This window comes from Natator depressus, chromosome 1 (genome assembly GCF_965152275.1).
Source record: "Natator depressus isolate rNatDep1 chromosome 1, rNatDep2.hap1, whole genome shotgun sequence".
NCBI classification, from domain to species: domain Eukaryota; kingdom Metazoa; phylum Chordata; order Testudines; family Cheloniidae; genus Natator; species Natator depressus.
In genome coordinates, this window is record NC_134234.1 from 128,985,205 (window position 1) to 129,011,223 (window position 26,019).

Genomic DNA, 26,019 nt, shown 5'->3' on the forward strand with positions numbered 1-26,019 from the left:
GCTAGAGTATGCCTCACCAAATCTACACCAAAATTAATGGGCTTGCTAAAAGAGACTGAATTTGTTACTTGCTTAAAGGGACAGCTGAGTAAGGCTTTTGACCTCCCAAAAAAACAAATTTTGTACTTGCCTGAAACAATTTAAAAAACTTTATAACTTTGTTATTTTACTAATTGTAAATTGTATTTCTACAAACAACACAAGAGATATTAAGTCCTCATTGGAGGAATGAGCTGATAGCTATTTATAAGTGCCCACTGTCCAAGTGCAAAATAGTGCAAATTTCTGTAAACTTAATGGCAGATGATGAAGATACCTCTGGGGTTCAGTCACAGGAAATGCGGTTGTGACAAGTTTCCAAAAGAGCCCATTACCTCTACTCTGTCTGGAAATGGTTTATGGCCTTTGTCACATGAAGTGAAACCAGTCCTTAAATTAGGAGGACACTGCAAGACCCTAGCAATAATCAATGATGTGACCAATGTATAGCAAGCATTACCTCTGGCTATAATATCTGTTGGTTCAGCATCTCTTCTGGGGCTCTCCATATTCCACCATTTGGCTGCAAAGCTACCTCCATAGTGGACTGGTCTCTGCTGTAGGCCAGCCTATTTTTCAGCTCTACAAGGGCAGCTGTCCTTGGGCCAGCTCCCTATCTGCGACCAGCCATGTGATTCTGTAATCTGGCCTTCCCTCCATAGCCAACTCCAAATCTGACAATTCCAGAAGACTGCTCCCTCTCTCACATGCCCACATATTGTGACTCTATGATGGTCTTCTTTTTGCCTGGTCCCCCAGAACAATTGGGTTGTCACCAATAATGTATTACTTACTCTACTGCATTTCTAATAAAAATCTCTCATCCTAATTTATTTAAATTCCCATTTTTCTAACAATTTAACATCTCCAGCTTTGTAATTTCACAACTCAAACTTTCAACTTTTTTTTTCTAATTCTGTTTATACTGCAAAATGCCCCTCCTCAAAACTTCAACATTTGTGATACCATACACATAACTTGTAAAAGGGGCTGAATTACAAATCCTTTGTTCCATAGTCTTAAGCACTGCAGTCCCTGTTCCAGGTAATTTCTATGCCATTACACAAAAAGAGAAGGAGTACTTGTGGTACCTTAGAGACTAACTAATTTATTAGAGCATAAGCTTTCATGAAGTACAGCTCACTTCATCGGATGCATACAGTAGAAAATATAGTGGGGAGATTTTATATACACAGAGAATATGAAACAATGGGTGTACCATACAGACCGTAACAAGAGTGATCAGGAAAGGTGAGCTATTACCAGCAGGAGAGCGGGGGGGAGGGGGAGGAACCTTTTGTAGTGATAATCAAGGTGGGCCATTTCCAGCAGTTGACAAGGACAGTAGGAGGGGAAATAAACAAGGGGAAATAATTTTACTTTGTGTAATGACACATCCACTCCCAGTCTTTATTCAAGCCTAAGTTAATTGTATGCAGTTTGCAAATTAATTCCAATTCAGCAGTCTCTCATTGGAGTCTGTTTTTGAAGTTTTTTTGTTGAAGAATTGTAACTTTTAGGTCTGTAATCGAGTGACCAAAGAGATTAAGTGTTCTCCAACTGGTTTTTGAATGTTATAATTCTTGACGTCTGATTTGTGTCCATTTATTCTTTTACGTAGAGACTGTCCAGTTTGGCCAATGTACATGGCAGAGGGGCATTGCTGGCACATACCACATTGGTAGATGCGCAGGTGAATGAGCCTCTGATATTGTGGCTGATGTGATTAGGCCCTATGATGGTGTCCCCTGAATAGATATGTGGACACAGTTGGCAATGGGCTTTGTTGCAAGGATAGGTTCCTGGGTTAGTGTTTTTGTTGTGTGGTTGCTGGTGAGTATTTGCTTCAGGTTGGGGGGCTGTCTGTAAGCAAGGACTGGCCTGTCTCCCAAGATCTGTGAGAGTGTTGGGTCATCCTTCAGGATAGGTTGTAGATCCTTAATAATGCGTTGGAGGGGTTTTAGTTGAAGGTGACAGCTAGTGGCGTTCTGTTATTTTCTTTGTTAGGCCTGTCCTGTAGTAGGTGACTTCTGGGAACTCTTCTGGCTCTATCAATTTGTTTCTTCACTTCAGCAGGCGGGTACTGTAGTTGTAAGAACGACTGACAGAGATCTTGTAGGTGTTTGTCTCTGTCCGAGGGCTTGGAGCAAATGCGGTTGTATCGTAGAGCTTGGCTGTAGACAATGGATCGTGTGGTGTGGTCTGGATGAAAGCTGGAGGCACGTAGGTAAGTATAGCGGTCAGTAGGTTTCCGGTATAGGGTGGTGTTTATGTGACCATCGCTTATTAGCACCGTAGTGTCCAGGAAGTGGATCTCTTGTGTGGATTGGTCCAGGCTGAGGCTGATGGTGGGATGCAAATTGTTGAAATCATGGTGGAATTCCTCAAGGGCTTCTTTTCCATGGGTCCAGATGATGAAGATGTCATCAATGTAGCGCAAGTAGAGTAGGGGCATTAGGGGACGAGAGCGGAGGAAGCGTTGTTCTAAGTCAACTTATAAAATGTGGGGCCATGTGGGTACCCATAGCAGTGCCGCTGATTTGAAGGTATACACTGTCCCCAAATGTGAATGGGGTTATGGGTGAGGACAAAGTCACAAAGTTCAGCCACCAGGTTTGCCGTGACATTATTGGGGATACTGTTCCTGACGGCTCACCTTTCCTCATCACTCTTGTTACAGTGTGTATGGTAACACCCATTGTTTCATGTTCTCTGTGTATATAAAATCTCCCCACTGTATTTTCCACTGTATGCATCCGATAAAGTGAGCTGTAGCTCACGAAAGCTTATGCTCTAATAAATTTGTTAGTCTCTAATAAATTTGTAAGTCCTCCTTTTCTTTTTACGGATACAGACTAACACGGCTGCTACTCTGTAACCTGCTATTACACAGTATCTTTAGAGCTATGAACACTGATTGAAAATGCAAAAACTTCTGAATAAGTGGTTCAAAGATAGGGGAAATTCTGAAATAGTGAGCAATGAAAACCAACCCAGAAACTCAAATTGAGGATGCAAAGCATGAGGACTGGGCTTAATGGAAGCTACATATACCAGTAAATGTAATTTTCAAAATATATTGCATCTGCAGAGCCATTCTTTAAGAGTTACATGCTTTGCTTCATGAGCCACAGAACCATCACCAAGCAGTAAAATTTTTGCACGTCTCATCCACTCTTTAAGCATTCTGGAACAGACGGTGAAAGACCCCACACTCTCTAATTGCCTATAAATTCCCCTCCACATCAAAGGCAATAATCTTCTGTTGCTCTCCACTTGTTGATCAGCAACAAGTTTCAGGAGGAAGACTGAGTACTCCTAAACAAATGAAGTATTACTTCCCCCAAATTGTCCACATATTTAGCTTCTGAATTGAGAGAACAGAGCTACATAAAAGTCTGAATTGACCACGAAGCAAGAGCTGTGCATATTTCAGTGACTGGCATAATACATAGGCAAGCAGCAGTGGCTGCCCTTCCTTTAGTGGAATGGAATCTAAGTCCTCTTGGACAATGCTAACTGAGCCACACCAGGTAACTTCTGAACTGAAATGGCCTAGCCTTTCAACTTCTTGCCAAACACCAAAAAAACTAAGGTAGATCCACACTGCAAACTTCTTAGTGTATAGAATATAAAAAGCTAGCCCCATAGCAGGGGTAAAATAGCATTGTAGACCGTGAGGGACTGATTAGACAAGAAAAGACAGACCTGAAGCCTGTTCGTATGTACCCAGGTATATAACCTGCGTGGCTCTATAGTTGCCCAAGCAGTGCCTCCCCATCTACACTGCTCTTTTTAGCAGTGTAGTAACCTGTCTCTCCCCTACTGGAGCCTTCTCTGGCAGCAGAGAAAGACTCCAGCAGTGGGGAAAGGCTCTGCCAGCTCTCTGCTGCCCGAGTCTTTCCCCACTGCCTTCCCCTTGGCAGAGCCTTTCACTGATATGTGTAGCTACACATTACAATGTGGACACACTGTGGCACTGTGGTTTTTCACTGTGGCATGTAGCTACACATACCCTACGTGCTGCCACAATTGATGCAGTATAGATATAGCCTTAGATTTACAAAGAGAATCTGTCCCTTTCAAGTAATAGAGAGTGTTTCTGACATCCAGTGTATTTACCCTAAACTGTAAAAACAAGATCAACATCCAAATGACTCCATCTGGCAAAAAGTGAGGCTGCTACTGAATTTCTGGGGGACCTTTCGTCATGGTCTGACCCCCCTGACTCAGGGTGGTGCTCTTATGTGCCAGATATGATGTCAGTGGAGTTGAATTGTACAAGACACTATTACATACATCATTCCCACAACCAGGAAATGAACTCAAGCTTTCTTTTGGCAGCCAGAAACTAAATTGCCAAAGATGAATCCATTTCAATGAAGGGCAAAATTATTTATTTGACCTTATTCTGGAAAAGATCTGATGGGAGGAAAAACACTAAACGTAACATTAACATTTTGGTACATCTCAACTGAATCCAACTACAATGTTTAGAAGGAAGAAATTACCTAGAGATTTTTGTGCGTCAAACAATACTGTAATCATTAGCAGCCCAGCAAACTAGATAAACAACTGGATATTATATTAACATTTTAAGAATGCTGCTTTCAGGTCACTACCATTTCCAAATGCATAGTGTCTCTGGCATTCGCTATGTTTGTATAAGAATGGATTGCAATGACTTCCTCGAATGCTCTTTTCATCTACAGTGTTAAATAAATAACCCTCAGTGTGTAACAAAACAACAGGCTTGTGATTCTCCCTTCCCTCCACCCCCCAAATCCATCTGAGATTTTGATGTCACAAGTGAAGAGTGCTTTTGCAATTAAATACACAAGTCTTCAAACATCACAATATTACCTCTCCTTTATATTCCACTGCTTTAATTCCTGCATACACTGGCACAAAACTGCTGGCTAGGAGGACCTAGAGAGGAGAAAAGGCAAAAAAGGTGACAGTAAAATAAATCTGAAAATATTAATATTTTCTTTTGTGTGTCATGTAATCTTCACCAGTCAATACAATAATCATTATTCAACATGTTAGTTCCATCTACTTCACAATAACCATTTAAAAACATATTCATCTCAATATCTGCTATGTACTATATGTCAAAATGCGATTAAGAGTTCAGGACTGTTATTTTAGTTAAATTATAAATAGGAATCTCAGAGAGTGCACATGGTACAAATCAATTATTCTATCATTGATTTAATAATGTTTGGTTTAGAAGAATCCAAACTAATTTTAGATTTACTTTATTCTTTCATGTTGCTACAAAATCACAATTTCTTAATATAGATTAAAATCTAAATATATGTAGATTGTAAACAAACTGTATGTTATTCATAGTTCAATACTGAAAAGTGAAGCTAGAACTGGCAAAAGACAGGCATTTAGCAGATACTTTGACATAGTGTTTTTCTTTCTAATACATCAGTTTTTCTGAATAATAATGCAGTATGACAGGAATTGCACTTTTATAAATGATAGCCTTAAAATTCACATATGTATACCATCCACCTAAATGAATACTTTTTCTTTTTTTTTGTGTGCTGAACTATTGCAGAATGACAGCGACAAGTTACTATATGAACTTACATTAGGTTAGACTAAATAACCGACTGGATTTTGGCTCTCGTAAAAGTGATACACAAAGATTACACTCACATGTGCAAAAACAACTCAATTTAAAAAAGCAGCCAAAAAATAATATCTTTGTATTCCACTAAGCAATTCTTTGTAATTATTGATGTTTTACTATTACAACCCTTTTCACTGCTAACAGTAGTTACAATCATCAGGGCCAAGTGTTATGGACACATCAAGCATATAACTAGTCAAAAATTACAAGAGCAGAGTAGTTCCCAAGGCAACAGTTTGTAGTTTTCTAGCTTAGAGAAATACACTGCAATGCAGCACATGCCTAGAGAACTAACTCTACACTTTTCAGCACTCGCTACTGTAATAGAGAACATGCATTCACTGCAGATTGCTGTTCACCTATCTTCTCTCCAGAACAAAGGACATAACTATTCTACTCTATTCTACATAGGTTTTTATACTGCACTCATCACCATAGTATCTGAGTTCCTTCCGGCAGTGCACTAAGCAATGTGACTACACATCTGTCATGTTCAGGTCTCTCATCCACTCTCCAGGGGGAGAAACAAGTGCAGTGGAGTGTCTTGTTTTGGTAGTTTTGTTTTTTAATATACCTGTTGCTAGGTATTTATATTAGAGAAGACAAAATAAAAGAAATATGCCTTGCACTTGGAGCAGAAAGTGGTGAAGTCTGTGATGTTCCTTAGTCTTCATTCCACAGTCCTGGACTACCACCCAAGAAAGTTCTACTTCCTGCACAGACAAGCTACACTCTTACTGTCAAGAGTTACACTGTATCATAGGAATGGAGTTGTTGACATGATCTTTTTGATATCCCAGGCCCATACCATGGAGTGCTTTGAGGAGAAGGACTGAAACCCTGAACTTGACACAAAGTTCTATGAGAAACCAGTGGAGGACAGGTCTGATATGCTCACTGTAGGCTGTGTTGCTGAGAAGATGCCCTGTACCGTTTTGTACTAGTTGGGCTTTCCTAAGCACTGAAGACTTCACACCCAATTATACTGCATTGCTGTAGTCCAGCTGAGAGATGAGGAAGACATCAATAACTGAGGCAAGCTGTTTGCCCACCAGGATAATGCAGTCTCCTAGCCAACCAGAAATGGCAGAAAGCATTACTTGTGGCTTTTGTTATGTGAGAGCTCAGAGTCACTGAGGAATCCAAGAGTACTCCTGGACTACATACTGAATTGACCAACTGTAAATATGAACCTTCAACCAAAGGAGACTGTAGACTGGAAGCAAACTCATCAAAATACTTTCCTTTGCCCATCTGCACCACCTCTTTCATGCTCAGATTCAGTTTCAGACAGCTGAAGTTCTCTGCTTTCTTCTTCAACAAAAATAGCCCACCAATTTTGAATATTGACAGATTTAGCAAGATATTAAAAACTGGCACTTAAATAATGGCCTTTTAAATTCATACTTTGAGATCTAAACAAGTAGCTGGATTTTAAGTGCTGATTTTAAGTGCTGATCTAAACAAGTAGCTGGATTTTAAGCAGCACCAATCGAATCCAACAGATGCTCAGAAACGCAGGGAAAGAAGGAACCCTACCACACATGCCACTGGTTGGCCCATCTACCCCCTATGGATTTTAAATAAAATATTTTCAAATATTAATTGCCTAAAATACAGAAGATTGTATGCAATATTTTAAGAGGTTTTGGGGAAGAACCCCTTCCCCAACTACCTCAAGAATCCTCATTCCTATTTGTTTTCAGATCAGCACACATTCACAATCATGACCAAGTCTACATGGTGGCATTTAGAAGAAAATGTTGGAAAGCACCAGAGATGTGCCCCCTTCGAGCTCGACATACTGTACACATGCACATTTTTTTTTTTGGCAGTGTATAGGCCTGTTTGAACACAAGAACTTCCTTTAGATGTGTCCTTCTCTTCCTCTTATTCTGCCATGTGACCATGAGATGATACAATGCTACACTGACATCTGACATCAAGACCCATGAAGGCAGTGACCAAATATGGTGAACTCCCTCTACTACCCTGATCTACCTTCAACACTGGTCACCACATGATCTCTTTTTTTTTAAGTGGGTTTCAGTGAATAAGAGAAAATCGTGAAACAAATATTTAAGAAGACAGCAAAGGGACATACATACGTTTAAGGAATTCTTTTTAGCAAAATTTACAGAAACACAGGGGGCCAAATTCAATAGCACCTTCTTCATCAGGATGGGTTAAGTAAACATTTTGGGTCAATTTTCTGAGGACCTGTTTAGAGATGAACCCAAGGACCAGCCTGGAAAGAAAGCAGAGCAGGGCCAGGGAATCAATACTCAGCCCAGTAAGAGTCAACCCTGTTGTTTTTATTATTATTGCCATATGGTTAAACCTTTGGTTTGTGAGGGCAGGATTTCCAGGTTAGGATCAGTAACATTATTGCTATGGAGGAGGATGTTACATGCTACGGTGTTTATACCCTAGGTTGAGGGCATTACGTAAGAGATTTGCATAGCACCCACTCCCACCTGTCTGCCATGGGCTTTCAAAAAAGGATGACGAGAAGAATTTTTTTTGTCTAACTTTGCTTTCAATTAAAGCTTCCAAAACCCTTAAAGACTAACAGGCATGAGTGCTATATATTTTTGGAATTACAGCTTGTTGTTGTATCTGCAATGCCTATGTAATGCTGCATATGTATGCTTTGGGTAGCAAATTATTGTCCCATATAGCAATAACAATATCTACTTTAAGTACTTTTTCATCCTATTTTCTCGTTGGAAGGCCATGATTCTTCATGCAGCAGGCATTCTTTTGCCGTGCCTCACCCTGGATTTTCTGTTTCCAGGCTGGGGAGGGGGAGCCGGTAGGAATCAACTCTGCCCCCAATAATAGTCTGCATTCTAATCCTAAAGTTTGTTAATTGTGGTCCTTATTTTGTTCCACTCCTGGAAGGCGCTGCATGAAAATTAGGACTGTCAAATATTTAAAAATTAATTGCAATTAATCATGTGATTAAAAAATTAATTCCGATTAATCATGGGATTAATCATGCTGTTAAACAGTAACAGAATACCATTTATTTAAATATTTTGGATGTTTTCTGCATTTTCAAATACATTGATTTCAATTAAAACACAGAATACAAAGTGTACAGTGCTCACTTTACATTTATTTTTTATTACAAATATTTGCACTGTAAAAAACAATAGAAATAGTATTTTTCAATTCACCTAATACAATAGTGCAATTTCTTTATCATGAAAGTTGAACTTACAAATGTAGAATTATGTACAAAAAAATAACTGCATTATTATAAACACTTTAAAGCCTACAAATTTACTTAGTCCTACTTCAGCCAATAGCTTAGACAAAAAGTTTAGCTATAATTTGCAGGAAATAATGTTGCCTGCTTCTTGTTTACAATGTCACCTGAAAGTGAGAACAGGCGTTCATATGGCACCGTTGTAGCTGGCGTTGCAAGATATTTACGTGCCAGATATGCTAAACATTCTTATGTCCCTTCATGCTTCAACCACCACTCCAGAGGACATGCGTCTATGCTGATGACGGATTCTGCTTGATAATGATCCAAAACAATGCAGACCGACGCATGTTCATTTTCATCATTTGAGTCAGATACCACCAGCAGAAGGTTGATTTTCTTTTTGGGTGGTTCGGTACTGTAGTTTCCCCATCTGAGCGTTGCTCTTTTAAGACTTCTGAAAACATACTCCACATCTCATCCCTCTCAGATTTTGGTCGACACTGCAGATTATTAAACCTTGGGTCAAGTGCTGTAGCTATTTTTAGAAATCTCACATTGGTACCTTCCTTTGCATTTTGTCAAATCTGCTGTGAAAGTGTTCTTAAAACGAATGTGTTCTGGGTCATCATCTGAGACAGCTATAACATGAAATATAGGGCAGAATGCAGGTAAAACAGAGCAAGGATGTACAATTCTCCCCTGAGGAGTTCAGTTACAAATTTAATTAACACATTATTTTTTTGAAGAGCATCATCAGCATGGACATATGTCCTTTCGAATGGTGGCCGAAGCATACAAGGGCATATGAATATTTAGCATATCTGGCACGTAAATACCATGCAACGCCAGCTACAAAAGTACCATGCGAATGCCTGTTCTCAGTTTCAGGTGACATTGTAAACAAAAAGAAGGCAGCATTATCTCCCATAAATGTAAACAAACTGGTTTGTCTTAGTGATTGGTTGAACAAGAAGTAGGACTGAGTGGACTTCTAGATTTTTTTTGTTCCATAACTACACTCAAAACCAAAACAATGTAAAACTTTAGAGCCTACATCTGTAAGTTACACTTTCTCGATAAAGAGATTGCACTACAATACTTGTATGAGGTAACTTGAAAAATGCTATTTCTTTTGTTTATCATTTTTACAGTGCAAATATTTGTAATACAAATAATAAAACGTGGGCATTGTACACTTGGTATTGCGTTGTAATATATATTTGAAAACATAGAAAAACATCCAAAATATTTAATACATTTCAATTGGTATTCTATTGTTTAACAGTGTGATTAATCACAATTAATTTTTTTTGAGTTATTGGCATGAGTTAACTGCAATTAATTGACAGCCCTAAGGAAAATGTTTTATGGAACAGGAATTCAAGACAATGTTTTAGATTTCTGGGTAGAGAGAACTTTCTGAGACCCCCCCGGTAGCTTACTAAACCACTACACTCACCAATGGGGTGCTAAGTCACTGTGATGTGGGTGTACCCCACACAGGCCCCGAAGGGGTTACTGTCAGCCTGAGGCTAACTAACATACCCGGCAGCACCTCGTGAGAGAGACAGGCAAGCTTAATTGATGATGAAACCCAGCTGGGGAGGGGCTGGGTGGTGATTAAAAAGCCAGGAAATTTGAAACAGAAGAGGGCTGCAGGAAGAGAGTCTGCAATCACTCTCTGGAGAATAGAAGAGTGCAGGGAAGCAGCAAGGACTCTAAGGCCTGGTCTACACTGGGGGGGAGGGAAATCAATCTAAGATATGCAACTTCAGCTACGAGAAAGCATAGCTGAAGTCGACGTATCTTAGATCGACTTAGAATCACTTACTTTGCATCCTCGCGGCGCAGGATCGATAGCCGCCGCTCCCCCGTCGACTCCGCTTCCTCCTCTCGCCATGGTGGAGTTCTGGAGTCGACGGCAGAGAGCTCCCCAATAGATCGATCACTACCCACTGATCCGTGGCCTAAGGGAGCAGACTTTGGCTGTGAGCTGGAACCTAGAGAAGAGGGAGGGCCGGGGCTCCCCTACCAGCCATTAAGGAAGTTGGGGTGAAAGCCCTTGACGTAAGGGGCATAAAGAACCCAGAGACAGATGGCAAACTGGTTGTAAAGTCACTGGATTATAGTTAGGTTGGATTCTCTGTTAACCCAGATGGGGTGGAGTAAAGCTTGACCTCGCTGGAGGGCCAAATTTTGGGAACAGAGACCACTACACTGACAGAGCGACTGTCAGCAAGGGGTACTATATGGGGAAAGAGCTGCTGTATCATGCCTGGTCACAAGAAAGCAATCGTGCAGCAAGTGAACCCCTTCACAATCACCAGGTCCACTGCATACACTGATGGGACCCTACCACTTGCGAAAATTACTTTTTTTCCCCATTCTCGTATTTCTGAAATATTAGAGAGCTTCCCTTGCATGAAACAAAGTCTAAGCCAGTACTGGTAAATATCCCTGAAATATGACTTTAACCCACCATCTCTCACCTAGATCCAACTTTTTTCTTTTAATTAAAGTAAAATCAATGTTACTTACCACAGTGTGTGCGCGCACAAGGCTCCCAATGGTAGACAAGAAAATGGCTATACGTGAGAATTTATGAAGGAATGATATATAAGTATTCCAAAATGTTGCAAATTGTGTGGTTGTGTACAGAAAGAAAGCAAAATGAGGAGATTCTCTTCCTTCCCCCAATGGCAATATAATTAATTTACTGTTTCATTCCATTGGCAGGCACTTCCTCACCTGCTGGGCCAAGCCTCTCACCTAGAACTCTGAGTGTCACAATTAGCCAGCAGCGGGATCAGGAGGAGGACCAAGGAGGAGCAAACAGCACCTTGCTTTTAAGAAAACTAAGCAGGAGAGGGGCACACTCCATGAGGAGAGACAGCTCAAGAAGTTCCTGGATAAAGAGGGTGAACAGGGAGCAGGACCAAGGGCTCATAGCCAGAATGATGAATATGTGCACCAGCAGCATGGTTCAGCAAGCTCTTGTGCTGCTCCACAGCCACTTCATGGCACAGTTCAAGCACCAATGCATGTGCCAGCTACAATGTCTGTAGCTGCATAGATACACGTAGACATTACAGGTCATGACTCAGAATGGTTGGGCAGTGGAGTTTGGAAGGGCTGGTGAGAGAAATCACAGACAGGATTTCTCTTCTAAAATACTGACAGTTTTCTGTTTGAGAGAGAGAGCGAGACCCCTGCCCAACAGATGTACCCCATCTCTGAGAAACAGGGAGGTGGCAGAGCTTGCAGTTTTTCTTTGCCATACAGTAAATATTTTCAGTCAGCCATAAACCCTCCAATTTCCTGATTTAATGTTCTACCAACACTTATTAATATTAATCATATTGTCAGTGTAGCAGTTATTCAAACACTCAGCCAACTCAGAGAAACCAATCACTGCTGCTGGACACAAATCTATGATGCAGTCTTAATCCGCTCTTAATATAACATATGAAATGCACATCAGGAATAAAACGCAGATCATTGTCTCCCAAGTGAATCACCACAACCCCAAGGTCAGGGGTGGGCAAACTACGGCCTGTGGGCTGGATCCAGCCCACCAGCCACTTTAATCCGGTGCTCGAGCTCCCACTGGGGAGCGGGGTCTGGGGCTTGCCCCACTCCGGAGCTCCAGCTGGGAAGCAGGGTCGGGGGCCACTCCTGGAAGCAACGGCATGTCCTCCCTCTGGCTCTGCATGCTGCTCCCATCCCAAGCTCCGTCCCTGCAGCTCCCATTGGCCAGGAATCACAACCAATGGGAGCTGCAGGGGTGGCACCTGCAGATGGGTCAGCACGCAGCGGAGCTGCCTGCCCGCGCCTCCGCCTAGGAGACAGAGGGGGGACATGCCGCTGCTTCCTGAAGTCACTTGAAGTAAGCACCACCTGAGCCTGCACCCTGAGCCACCTCCCCATGCCCCAACCCCCTGCCGCAGCCCTGATACCCCTCACGCCCTCCAAACCCCTCGGTCCCAGCCCAGAGCACCCTTCTGCACCCCAAACTCCACATCCTCAGCCCCACCCCAGAGCTCGCACCCCCAGCCGGAGCACCCCTCCATTCCCCATGCCCCAGCCAGGAGCCCCCTCCCACACCTTGAACTCCTCATTTCTGGCCCCACCCCAGAGCCTGCACCCCCAGCCACAGTCCTCGCCCCAACTCCAATTTCATAAGCATTCATGGCCTGCCATACAATTTCTATAGCCAGATGTGGCCCTTGGGCCAAAATGTTTGCCCATCCCTGCTCTAGGTAGGTCACAACCTGTTAAGCCATCAGTTAGATGCGCCAGAGTGGGCAAAACACGATGCCAACACAGGCCACCTCTCTCCACTCCCATCCTGTGTGTCTTTGGAAACACCGCATAAATCTGCGCTGAGATCAAGAAGTAGCCACTTGCCAGCCCCATTCTCCTCCCTATTCTCAGAAACTGGTAAAACAGCTTTTCTCAGACAATCCAAGGCTTGCCAACACATCCTCATTTCCCCGCTCCCTCAAGAGCAGCAATCCCTCTCCTGTCCTCCTACCACAAAGTCCTCTGTACCTGGTTCCTCCCCACTTGATATAACCAAAATTTTGGTTAGACCAGCTGCAAATAACATGAGTTATTAAATCTTTACTGCACAGAAACATCAGTGGGTGTTCACTAACGGCAATGGCATTGGCACACTCCCTCCAACCCATTAGGCATGCATGAAGCGGCTTCACAGAAACCTTAATGTTTTTTCTTCTTTATTGGTGCTTATGCACTGTAATCCTACTAGACTGCACAAGCAAATAAGTGAACCTGTTCTTAAACATCTTTCACTGGAGTCCCTCAGAAACTTAATGGGTGCCGTACAGTACCTTGGGTAAAACTTGACTCACTGCAGCCCCAAAACCCTCTGACGCCTTATTTACCCATTCCTCTGCTCCCTAATACTCCTTTCCTCCCGTTCTAGGAAGCAGTCACATGTCTATTCCCCCCCGCCCCAAACACTTTGATTACTCACAATAAAATTGCCACCCATGACTCAAATTAACACATTTAAGGATGAGAAATCACAAGGTTTCTATGAAGTCGCTGCATGCATGGCTGGGTAGTTCGAGGGAGTGTGCCAATGCCACTGCCGTGAGTGAATACCCACTGATGTTTCTGTGCAGTAAAGATTTAATAACTCATGTTGTTTGTGACCAGTTGTTTCTGTTAAAATATAACATGTTTCTATTTTATGGGGAGGTTTATTATGAACACAGCAGAATAATAAAGAGGCTGGTCAACCTCCAGCCACTCAGTCCAAAACTCCTTTTATCTTAGTGGAGGCTTGTGGTTAGCTCATCCTTAAATGTGTTAATTAAAGAGTGAGCGCACAGCCATCTATCTCCACAGGGCCTGTGATTCCTCCAGTCATTGGTATTTCTCAGTTTAACAGTACAAGGCAGCAGAAAGAAATAACTATTTTTTATTTTGGGGAAAGTGAGGTATGGGATGGTGCAGGAGTGCAACAGAGCCCATCTGGCCAAGTGTAGCACAGCCCTAGGGCTTACCGAGCCCGGGCCTGAGAGTCCAATCCTGGTGCACAGGAGTTTGACAAACTTTTCTTGAGATCCAAGTCTGCCAGGAGGTTGGTATGGGAACCCATGCGCGCCCACTCCACTGGGTTCCAGGTCAGGGCCTTCAAGTCAGGTAAGCAAAATCAGGATTCTTCGACTCTGACAATGCCCTGATCTTTTTCCTACCTTTCCCTGGATCTTTGCAGGCTCCCCACCCTGTCAATCAGTTAATCCGCTCCTGGACTGTTGTTTCTGGGAAGCTCTTTAGTAGTTTGCTGTCAGGAGCTTTTTTCTTCAGCCTGCTCACTTCTCTGGTAACTGCCCCGCCGCTCTGCCTCCCAGCCCTTTTATCCTCCCAGCTGCTTCAAGGCTTCCAATCGGTAGCAGCCCGCGGTGCCTGTATTAATTCTTTGGTTGCTGGGCCAGTATGGGATACATTCACCCCATGACAGGGGGTTTCTTTCACTCAGGAACCACTCAGCCAAATGACCCCAAATTTCGATCACAATGTTATCCTTCATTCCCATGACACACACCTAATTTCAAAGCAATCTGAGTAACCAATCAGATTTGAAAGCACTTAGAGTGTTGATAAGTGAAAAGTAATGCACGTTGGAAAAAATAATCCCAACTATACATACAAAATGACTGACTCTAAATTAGCTGTTACTACTCAAGAAAGATCTTGGTGGTCACTGTGAATAGTTCTCTGAAAACATCTGCTCAATGTGCAGTACTAGTCAAAAAAGCTAAACGTCTTAGGAACCATTAGAAAGTGATAAATGATAAAACAGAAAATATCACAATGCCACTATAAAAATCCATGGTATCCCCACACCTAAATAATTAATGCAATTCTGGTTGTCCCATCTCAAAAAAAGATATATTAAAATTTGAAAAGTACAGAGAAGGGCAACAGAAATTATTAGGGATATGGAGCAGCTCCATATAAGGAGAGATTAAAAAAACTGTGATTGTTCAAGCTTAGAAAAAAGAAGACTGAGGAGTGATATAATTGATGTGTATAAAATCATGAATGGTATAAAGGCAGTGAATAGGGAAGTATTATTTACGCCTTCACATAACACATAAACTAGGGGTCACCTGATGAAATTAACAGGCAGCTGCTTTAAAAGAAACAAAGTACTTTTTCCCATAATGCATACTCAACCCAGGTAAGTTATTGCCATGGGTTGTTGTGAAGGCCAAAACTATAACTGGGTTCAAAAAATAATTAAGTGAGTTCATGGAGGATATGTCCCTCAATGGCTATTAGCCAAGATGTGCAGGGATGCAACCTCATGCTCTGGGTGTCCCTAAACCAGAAGATGGCACTGGATGACAGGAAATGGTTCACCTGATAAATTGCTCTGTTCTGTGCATTCCCTCTGAAGCATCTGGCACTGGCCACTGTCAGAGACAGGACACTGTGTTAGATGGAGCATTGGTCTGACCCAGTATGGCCATTCTTATGTACAAGAGTTGAGCTTTAAAGCCCATAAAATGGCAGGAATGTAAATCTTGTAGGCATTTTTTTGTATTGTTGTATGCAGTCTGTAAATAATGTACATTTTCTTAAATACTGTTCTCAGTTGGGTCTCACAAAGATTTAGTGGGTGCTACGCACAACTTTGGGTAAAACTCAACAGACTGAGACCATTTGATCTGCATCACATCAATAGTTTGAGCTCCTGCTCTGTACAAAAACATACTATCTAGAAACTTTTTGAAAAATGGCTAGTTTTTTTCAGGGTTTGTATCTCTGGAACTCCTAGCCCAAATTTGGGTCACTACCCTTATCCTGCACCATCATGAGGCACACCAAATTTGAAAGGAATCTGATTAAGCATGTTGATTTTAGAAGACTTAAAAACATTGACCTTTAAACAGAAGTTGTGACACAACCTTAACTACAGTGGTGCTGCTGTGCCACTATATTTTTGCTTGCCTTGGTTATGTGGGCAGTCCCACTGAAGTCAGTGAGATTACTCAAATGAGTAAAAGGAATAGGATTTAATCAAATTACAAAAAAAAAAAAAAAAAAGATGTCCCAGACTTTGGGAGACAGGCATGCATTTTCATTTACAGAAGTGATATGCAACTTTGTTACCTTAATGAGGTCCTCCCTGGAGGCAAAATTTGAAACCAAATAATTTTTTCCATTTTTAGTGTTGGTAATTGATACATAGAGACGATTCTCTGCTATCTCATGAGCATTAGAAGGAAGAAAAGACTCTATACCTGCCCTATAATAAAGAAAATGATTAACATTATTCACCATTAATTATTGAACAGCTTATAAATATTTCAGAAGTGGAAGAAAGCTGAGCTTTCCATAGTACAAATAGCCTTCTATACTTTCTCACTATTTTCACTAATTTTGAGTTTTATATAGAATTGAACTTACAAAAGTACATTAAGATACATACCTAAGTCGTGTCATGAAATCATAACCTGGTGTCACTGCACCAAAGTACAGTTTTCTAATTTCCTCTGCAAAGTTATAGGTAAACGCTTCGCATTCCTGAAAATTAAAATGCTTGGTATGAAAGGTTATGTAGTTATTAAAAACCATGTCCACCTGAATTACACCAAATATTAATAATAAATAATTGTAGTGTAATGGTTTATCCATAGCATATTAATTGATGAGCATTTACTTTACCAAAAAGGAGTTACAAGATAACTGATGAAGTCTATGTTTGCTCACGTCCCATTACAGACAAACCAGATGTGAATAAGACAAATGAATTACTTCTCCACACCACACCATCTCACTTGTGTATATCACATGGGAAAAAATGTAAAAGAAAGTTTTATATATTTATATATTCATAGAAAATAAACAGCATACCTTAGGGATTTTTTCTTTCACCTGATGTATGTGTATGTGTGTGTGTGTGTGTGCGTGTGCATATACAAAAATCCAAAAGGTGTCCTGTTTATTTTCTATGAATATCACCCATTAGATGAGGAATCCGCTGACATGTAACATTGCAGAAGTTAGCTTTTATATCAGGGAATTTCAATGGAAAGCGACATCTTAAAATTCACTTAACCAATAAAGATACAGATGAGGTATTTCACGACAGCTGTATAAAAAGAAAGACTGAAAAGGTATTTAAAGGCTCCTTCCTCACTGATGCAAAAGCAAAATTTCTGCAGTTGCTGGGAAAAATTAACAAGTACTGGTGACAACTGAAGTGGGTAGGCAAAACTGGCAGATAAAAGACATTCTGAGAGTAAATCTTCAGTAAATACAAGCAATTTACAATGGAATAAAGGTAATATTGCATCTGACCCACAAGAGCCAGTTCTCTGAAGCTGCTGAATACAATTACTTTATGTACAGTAAATATATTTTTGTGACAACATATTAAATTCATATTTACTTACAAGTATGGAATATACTGCTATCTCTCACCATTTTATTGACAAGTCTTGCAACATCTAGTGTTTTTCTTAAAGTTCCAGGTCTTGATGTCATGTTATAAAGGTAAGAATATCAATTTTAAAAAAAAAAAACCCTAAGTTTCCAAACCTCATTGTTGCAGATCAAAGCTTAGAAATGTGAACCCTAAAATGTCAGAAGCTCAACTGTCAGAAGGCAAATAAAAAGAACCCAATATTTATTTGCTTTTAAGACGATTTTCAGAGGGTCTAACTTTGGACTTTGAATGCTTGAGATTAGCAAAACTGTATTTGTATGAATTCCTATACCATTTTGTGAAAAGAGTTATTCCGATTCTAGTGTCTCGAAGAACCTGCTATCCAGTTTTCAAAACCGGTTTTCAAGAAATATGTTGTACCTAAATGCACTTTAAGTGCTCAGTTGTACATTAGAGTGGTCTATAAATAGTTTAGAGTTTTTTGCTTTCTGCATGATGAAATACTAAATTTGTTGCAATAAATAAATAAATTAAAAATAGAGTCTTGGATCAACCATTTGGAGACATCTGGTTACAGGGATTTTTGTTTGTTTCTTTGTGTAACATGTTATAAAATCAGCGCTCAGAAAAGGTAAAGATTGACAGCCCTGAAAACAGAAGGCATGCTATCCACAGAAGAGATATATACCACTGGCAGCAGTAAAACTTTCCCATACCTTGCATGTGTCTTAAATCTGGCCCACCTAAGTGCCAGAGGAAAATTTAGTCTCCCTACTCAGGCTCTCTGTATAGACTGGCAACATATGTGTGAATTAATGCCAACTGTGATAGATTTGTACTAGAAACAAATCTTCACTCTAACATGTCTGAGACCAACTTATTTCTCACAGATCAAACAGATATCAGATAGGAACTACTGACAAATTGCGCTCTATAGGGCATTACCAATTCCAAATCACCTGTTCATTTCAAGTGAATAAGTGTGGACACACTATGTATTACAGGCTATTGTTTTGTATGACAGAATCTAGTCATAATAAGAATTATTCACTTTTGCCATCAAAAAGAACATCTCCTGTTTACAACTACTCAAAGTTATGGTCATAAGATATTAAACTATTCAAAAGCATCAGTGTGACTTAGGAGCCCAAGTTCCATTTGCAAAAGTGACTTAGTATTGATATGCCTAAAGATGCAGAAACTAGTGAAAGTTAAGTGCTTAACCTGCGTAGGAACTTTTGAAAATCACATTCGGCACGTGTCACATCCCAAGTGAGTGCCCTAACCACTGGGCTAAATCTTACAAGGGAGCTAAGCCACCACCACTTCTTCACTACCAAAGTTGTGAATCTAGTCCTCCTTTCCTTTGTTTTAATCAAAAAGCCTGAAAGTAAAATGAAATTTTCTGGGTCGAAATGTTTTGTTTTGACATTCCTGGAACGTTTTGATTTGTAGGAAGTTTTCAAAAAATATTTTCCCTTCAATGCAAAACAAAACTTTTTTAATTTTTTTTTTTTAATTTTACAGCAAACTGAAAAAATCCATTATTCACCAAGCACTAATTACAGCTCACCTCACTTTTAGACTCTCTCCTCAGATTCAGAAACCCACACGAGAGCTCTGTAATCAGGGGTGGGATAAAGTCCTAATTATGATTTGTCTAACTTAGCCATATTTGAAAAAAACCTAACTTGTCTAACAAAGTTGTTTTTATGGATATCAAATATGTCTATGTTGGAATGTTCTTTGTAACATTCTTTGTTCATGGTTTGGCTCAGATGGAATTTTTTTTTGCTAATGGTAAGAATATAGAATTACAGTGACAGAAAAGCTGAATAGAAATTTCAATAGAAATACAACATTTGAATGAAACACATTCTATCCACAAGACTGAACTGTCTTTGGGTAACATCCATGTAAATTAAGAGATACAGTAGAACCTCAGAGTTATGAACATCTCAGGAATGGAGGTTGCTCATAACTTTGAAATATTTGTAATTCTGAACAAAATGTTATAGTTGTTCTTTGAAAAGTTTATAACTTAATACAGCTTTGAAACTTTACTATGCAGAAGAAAAATGCTGCTTTCCCTTTATTTCTTCATAGTTTATGTTTAACACAGTACTGTACTGTATTTGCCTTATTTTTTCATCTCTGCTGCTGCTTGATTGTGTACTTCCGGTTCCAAATGAGGTGTGTGGTTGACTGGTCAGTTCGTAACTTTGGTGTTCATAACTCTGAGGTTCTACTGTATTATTTTGTCCACTGGAGGGCTCACATAATTTTCCATTCGTGCAACAGAAACAGAATGATGAAAAAGTTAATTTTTAAAAATGTAAAGAAAGGTTAGAGACCTCAAATAGTGTTCTCTAGTTCATATAATGATCTCTGTACATGCAAAATTTCATTAATATCAGACAATGTAATATGTACTTTATTCCAATAAAAGAGCAAAACCAAAACTTTTCCTACATTTTAACCTATAAAAAGGGCCAGGCTGGAGAAAAACCCTATTGCCCAGAAGACCAGTATAAACAGAAATGCTATCTGGGCAAGTAAAGGTATCCACTAAAGAGAACAAAGGCTGAAGGCAGGGTGTGTGACATAGCTGAAATTGATACCAGTTAATGGGAAGAGGCCAGAAGGAAGAAGTGAGCAGAGCAACAGAACTGAAGTTCCAGTTAACAGAAGAGACAAATGGACCTAGCTAATCTCAGCCAATTTATGCATCCTAATTTTCCACTCGCCTTTGGTGAGCAACTTTTTCAGTCTCTGTTCAACAGGACTCTTAGCCTGTGCACCTTATTAACATAAGACAGGAAACCCTCTTTAAGAAGTAAGATATCAATTTTACTATTTCATCTATCTGATTTCTGTAGTCTGCCAATGCCATACCCTTCTTTGCTGACTGGAGCTTCGGACAAATAGTCCTTGTTCAGGCCCCAAACATGGTGACAAAATGGGAAAATCAAGAGATTGTGACACAGAGTTTATTTTCCCTCTGATCCCTCAAATAATATTTTCCTGATAATATCAAAATTGGTATTTTATCATTGCCTAACATACTGATATTAAATGTTCAATATTTCAATGTTTAGCAAGATTTGGTCTTCAATGCTGTATTCAGTCATTTCACAAAGAAGTAAGAGAGGCAAAATACATTGTTGGAAGTTATGTATATTGAAAACTAAACCCTTTTAGGTATGTCTACACAACAGTTAAACGCCCCCCGGCTGGCCTGGATTAGCTGACTTGGGCTCTAGGGGCTGTAAAATCAATGCACAGACATTTGGGCTCGTGCTGGTAGTCAGTGAATGATAATTTAGTTTCGTTTTTACATTTTGGGTTGGATTCTCCAGTCTACTAACGCCACTTTGGGCTGCATAAGAAGTGCAAAGTGATCTTCAAGCAGCCGAGGTAGTGGAGAATTGCTGCTGCAGAGAACTCTCCACCAGAAAGCTCTGCTGCTCCACTCCCTCTCTCCCTCACCACTTCCAGCCTAAGGAGGAGGGGATATTTTGGAGGGGTAAAGCCTGGGTGGGACAGGTAGGGGGAATGGCAGAGCTCTGCCATGCATCATCCTCCATTGGTGTAAGTTCACAGGGACAGCCCGAAATTGAGCAGGGCTACTTGGCCCTGAATCAGAAAGCCACAACTGGCTTCCTGCAAACATGCCCAATCATCCACTCTTTACTCCACCCAATCAGACCTTGGACAAAATAGAGAATCAAAGCCTATAACTGTATGCGCTAATATCAATCAAGTAAGAAAGCACCTATAAGTTCCTTATATCTCCTTCCTTACAAGGACAGCAGTGCATGTCTACTGAACAGTGTCAGCAGTTGGCTGTAACTGTCAGCCTAGGACAGAAACTGATTACCACTCTACAGCAAACTTTAATAAATTAAAAGCATATCACCAGCAAAAATCTCACTCATCACTTCCCTCATATTGTCTCCTAAACCCAGGTTTCTCAACCTTTTTCTTTCTCAGCCCCTTCTGCCCCCAACATGCTACAAAAACTCCAGAGTCTGGGTGGTGGTGGTAAGGACTGGGGGCTCTGGGCTTCAGGTGCTTCCATCTGGGCTTCTGCCCTGCAGGACATCAGGGCTCCGGCCCCTGGGCAGGGACCTCGGGCATAGGTGTAGTTTGACTTCTATTTGGGGTGGGAGTGGGGCAGGGCCGGCAGGGCTCGGGAAGGGAGTGCCAACTCCACCCCCGACTCACCTCAGCAGACCACCCAGCTTGTCTGGGTTGGGTGAGGCGCAACCAAAAATTATAACTCAAAGGGTAAGGGGTTCAGCTCAAAAAGTTTGAAAACTGCTCAGGGTGCAGGGAGAGGGGTTCTAGGGGCTGTGTATAGGCGGACACTCAGGGTGCAGGGAGATGGGTAGCTAGGGGCTGTGCCAGGAGACACACACACACCACTGCTGTCGCTGCTCCCCGAAGGCTCTGCGGAACGAGGTCCCCATGCCCAGGCAGCTCTTACTGGTTGTACAAAAGGGGCTGGGAGCTGAGGAGCAGCCACAGCCCTGGGCACCAAGAGGAGAAGACGAGGGAGCGCTGCACATCCTCCTCCATGAAACCTGTCAGAGCAGCAGCCACCCTGCACTGCCCAGTTCCAACTTCCCACCACCAACCTGGCAGGAGGCGGGGCTTCAGGGGTTGGGGAAGAGCAGTGTGTGGAGTTGCCGCTGGGACTGCTCTGCTACGGTTAAGGCACTGCAGTTTGGGGGTCAACGCACCTCCGATCTCCCCACCAACTCTGCCCATGGGCTCGGGGCTTCTGCTCCACAGGGCACCAGGGCTTGGGGCTCACAGACCCCCTGAAACCGGCTCATGGATCCCCAGGGGGCCACAGATCCCCGGTTGAGAACTGCTGTCCTAACCTACAAGGATACAAATAGTGTATGTGCGTGCACACATGTATGTATGACTTTACATATATCAACAAATCTTCATCCATATATGACTTTAAAATTATACAGCTAAAATACAATCTTATTATTTAAATTGAGCACATACTTCATTAGTTTTAAAAACTGTATGAGGAATATACACAGACTTTCTTTGTTAGGGAAAGCAAAGAGTTCTGAGCTCTGCTCCTAGACAAGAACTAAAATAACAAACAAACACACAAAATAAAAGTCAACCAAATGAAAATAGTGCCAGCCTAAAAACCTTACTTTAGGAATTTAAGGGTTTTTTTTTCTTTTGTTTTTTAAATTGCTACATTCTAAATGGATTAGTTACTTTTCAATTACCTCTATGTTTTCTGGCATTGTTAACAGAACTGTGGCAACCAGTGATCCTGCAGAAGCTCCTGCAAAAGCCTTCACAACCTTCAGTAACTTCTTACCATGCCTGCAAAGAGCAGATGCTGCCCCCAAGTGGTATATACCCAGAAACCCACAAGCTGCAAATGACAGGTTGAGATGTTTCATTTTTGCTGTGGAAACAAAATTTTGCTATCAGGAGATGGATCAGTTAAATGCTTTAACACATTTATTTTTTGCTATATAGCACACACAAGCAGAATATCTAAAAACAGCTGGCTTGTTTTCAAAAGAGCTGAGCACCTTCAATCCCCAATTAATTCAACAGGAGCTTGTAGGTGCACAGCATCTTTGAACTTCAGGGCAATTGTGTTCAAAATGCTGCTTAGTCAAATACTGCTCCATTTCTATTGTTTCAACTGGAAAATTATTTTTATCCACAATAAAATATTAATAAAGTGTTTTTATAAATGTTGTATTCCTTTGTTAAATTAAAAAGTTTAACACAATATATTGAGTAGATACGTTTTCCCATATCTGGCCACTTAGTAAAGACAACTTTAAAAAAAAATAAAATAAATTATTCTAGTCATTTTCCAGAACTGTTTGATGGATTGGTACAGTTTAAACCCATTTTGCTGCTGGCTGAGATGGTTAAAATTGCTCCGAACTGTAGGTAATTACATCTGGTCATCATATTCACTTTAAATGTGCAGTACTGACTCTAAAATAGTCCTCTTGGAAAAACACATTTTTCCCTTTCATTATTGGAATTAATTTACTTTAGAAATGCTACCATCAGCATCCAATAATGCAGAGACAAATTTATGTAAAAGGCATTTCTTATTCAGAGAAAAGAAAACACATCTTATAGTTGCAATTGTGAGAAGACAAAAGAGACACAAAGTATAGTTTTAAAAAAGTAAAACAAAAACCACCACACGTTGATTTCAATGGGACTACTCACAGCAGTAAAGTTAAGCAAGTACGTAAGTGTTTACAGGATCAGGGCATCTACCTACCTTAATGCTTAGCATGGCATCTAGAGCACTTAATATTAAACACGGTGTTAACTAGAGTTCAATTGCCCAATGTGTAACAAAGGAATCTGAGTATCAGAGGGGTAGGTGTGTTAGTCTGTATCCACAAAACAACGAGGAGTCTGGTGGCATCTTAAAGACTAACAGATTTATTTGGGCATAAGCTTTCGTGGGTAAAAAACCCACTTCTTCAGATGCATCATGGGTTTTTCCTCACGAAAGCTTATGCCCAAATAAATCTGTTAGTCTTTAAGGTGCCACCAGACTCCTTGTTGTTTTTAAAGGAATCTGAAATCTTTTACAGGATTGAGTCTACTCTCAGGTTTAGGGAGGACAAGAGTCCAAAGCAATACCATTAGATCCCTTAAATTCAAAGCTGTGTTTATACAAGGGAATTTTAAAAACAAAATTCCCACCAGTGTTACCATGGGCTCAACTGAACCTGTGGCAATATTAGAGAAAAAAAAAATTCCCCAAATTTATCTTGAGTAGACAAAACCCTAAAGATCTAACTTCTTACATACCTCCAGAAACTTGCAAGATTCTGCTATTGCTGATCATAAAAGCCATATACTGTATGGAAGATAGTTAAAATAAGCAATAAAAAAATAAGCAAAGTATGCCACAGAAGGCCTCACCCTTATGATCTCAGACCTTCAGCAAAGGATTAGGAAATGAGTGTTAAAAGGGGATGGAGAACAAAGCTAGACCATATTGTTCGAGTTACTCTCTCAGCCTCAAGATACCTTTAGCTCCTAAAACACACAGGTCTAGATGAATGCCTAATGAGAATAGATTTGTTACTCTAATTAACTATATCTTTAAATTTCCTTTGTAAATTATCTTCCTCTTTGCACTACCAAAACCCAGTAATTAGCTTATGTATTTTTTCTCTATATAATCCACTTATTTCATGCAACTTCTTCAGTATGTTCGGACTGGACTTGTAAATCATGCAAAAATAAAAGCTATAAAACTAATTCTCTTTGAATATATTGCATTTTAAAGGTAAATTTATCTGAGAGTGCCAAGGCATGCCAATGTTACTACAATAATAAGGTTGTTAAACCTCAGTGTGCTTCTCAAACATATGTTCACATAAAGTTACAGTGATGGATTCCCCCCTGGGGTGCCACCTGGAACTGGGGTACCACTGACCCCTCTGACCCTAAGTGGTACCCTAGTTCCAGGTGGCACCCCAGGGGGGAATACTGTGCTGCTGTGATCAACCTGCACTTTCACCAGCACACATACTGGTAGGTACACTCTCAGCTGCAGTTACATTCAGATGCTGTGTCTAGCCCCTACATGGGAAGGTGCCAGCTAGGGAACTTCCCAGCTACTCAGGCACGCACCCCCTCTGGAGTGTAAACCCAAAATAATACCATCTTGCGCTTCACAGGGAACTGTACAGCGTAAGATCATGAAATTCGTCCCCTCCCTCAGTGTGGAGAGGAATACACAACAGTTTTCTGCCCCAGTTATGACTCCCACACACTGGTTTTCGATAAAGCAAAACGAAGTTTATTAACAGCAAAAGACAGATTTTAAGTGATTATAAGGGATTGCAAACAGATCAAAGCAGATAACCTAACAAATAAACAAAAAACGCAAACTAAGCTTAATATACTACATAGATCGGATATGAATAGCAAATTCTCACCCTAAGTGAGGGTACAAGCAGGCTGCTGTTTCTTAAGGGGCAAGCTGCACTAGTTTACAGCTTGGAATCCCCAGGTGTTCCGTTCACAGGCTAAAAACCCTTTAGCCTGGGTCCAGCACTTCCCCCAGTTCAGTCTTGGTTCCTCAGGTGTTTCCAGGAGTCACTTTGGTGGGGAGTCAGTGAAGAACCACGGTGATGTCACTCCCCT

General features: G+C 40.8%; 1 protein-coding gene across 4 annotated transcripts in view; it reads right to left on the reverse strand.

Annotated features, from left to right (window-relative positions):
• The window catches only part of PNPLA4 (patatin like domain 4, phospholipase and triacylglycerol lipase), a 45,587-nt gene that overhangs the window by 10,764 nt on the left and 8,804 nt on the right, over window positions 1–26,019 (reverse strand). For 2 of the 4 annotated variants that reach the window (XM_074945746.1, XM_074945763.1), the window contains 5 exons: window positions 23,097–23,281; window positions 22,578–22,721; window positions 16,873–16,967; window positions 16,554–16,689; window positions 4,903–4,968 (listed from right to left, as the gene is read on the reverse strand). In XM_074945746.1, the coding sequence (XP_074801847.1) occupies window positions 4,903–4,968; window positions 16,554–16,689; window positions 16,873–16,967; window positions 22,578–22,721; window positions 23,097–23,281 (626 nt within the window). The remainder of the gene's footprint in view (window positions 1–4,902; window positions 4,969–16,553; window positions 16,690–16,872; window positions 16,968–22,577; window positions 22,722–23,096; window positions 23,282–26,019) is intronic. The other 2 variants (XM_074945754.1, XM_074945771.1) reach the window with 2 other exon arrangements.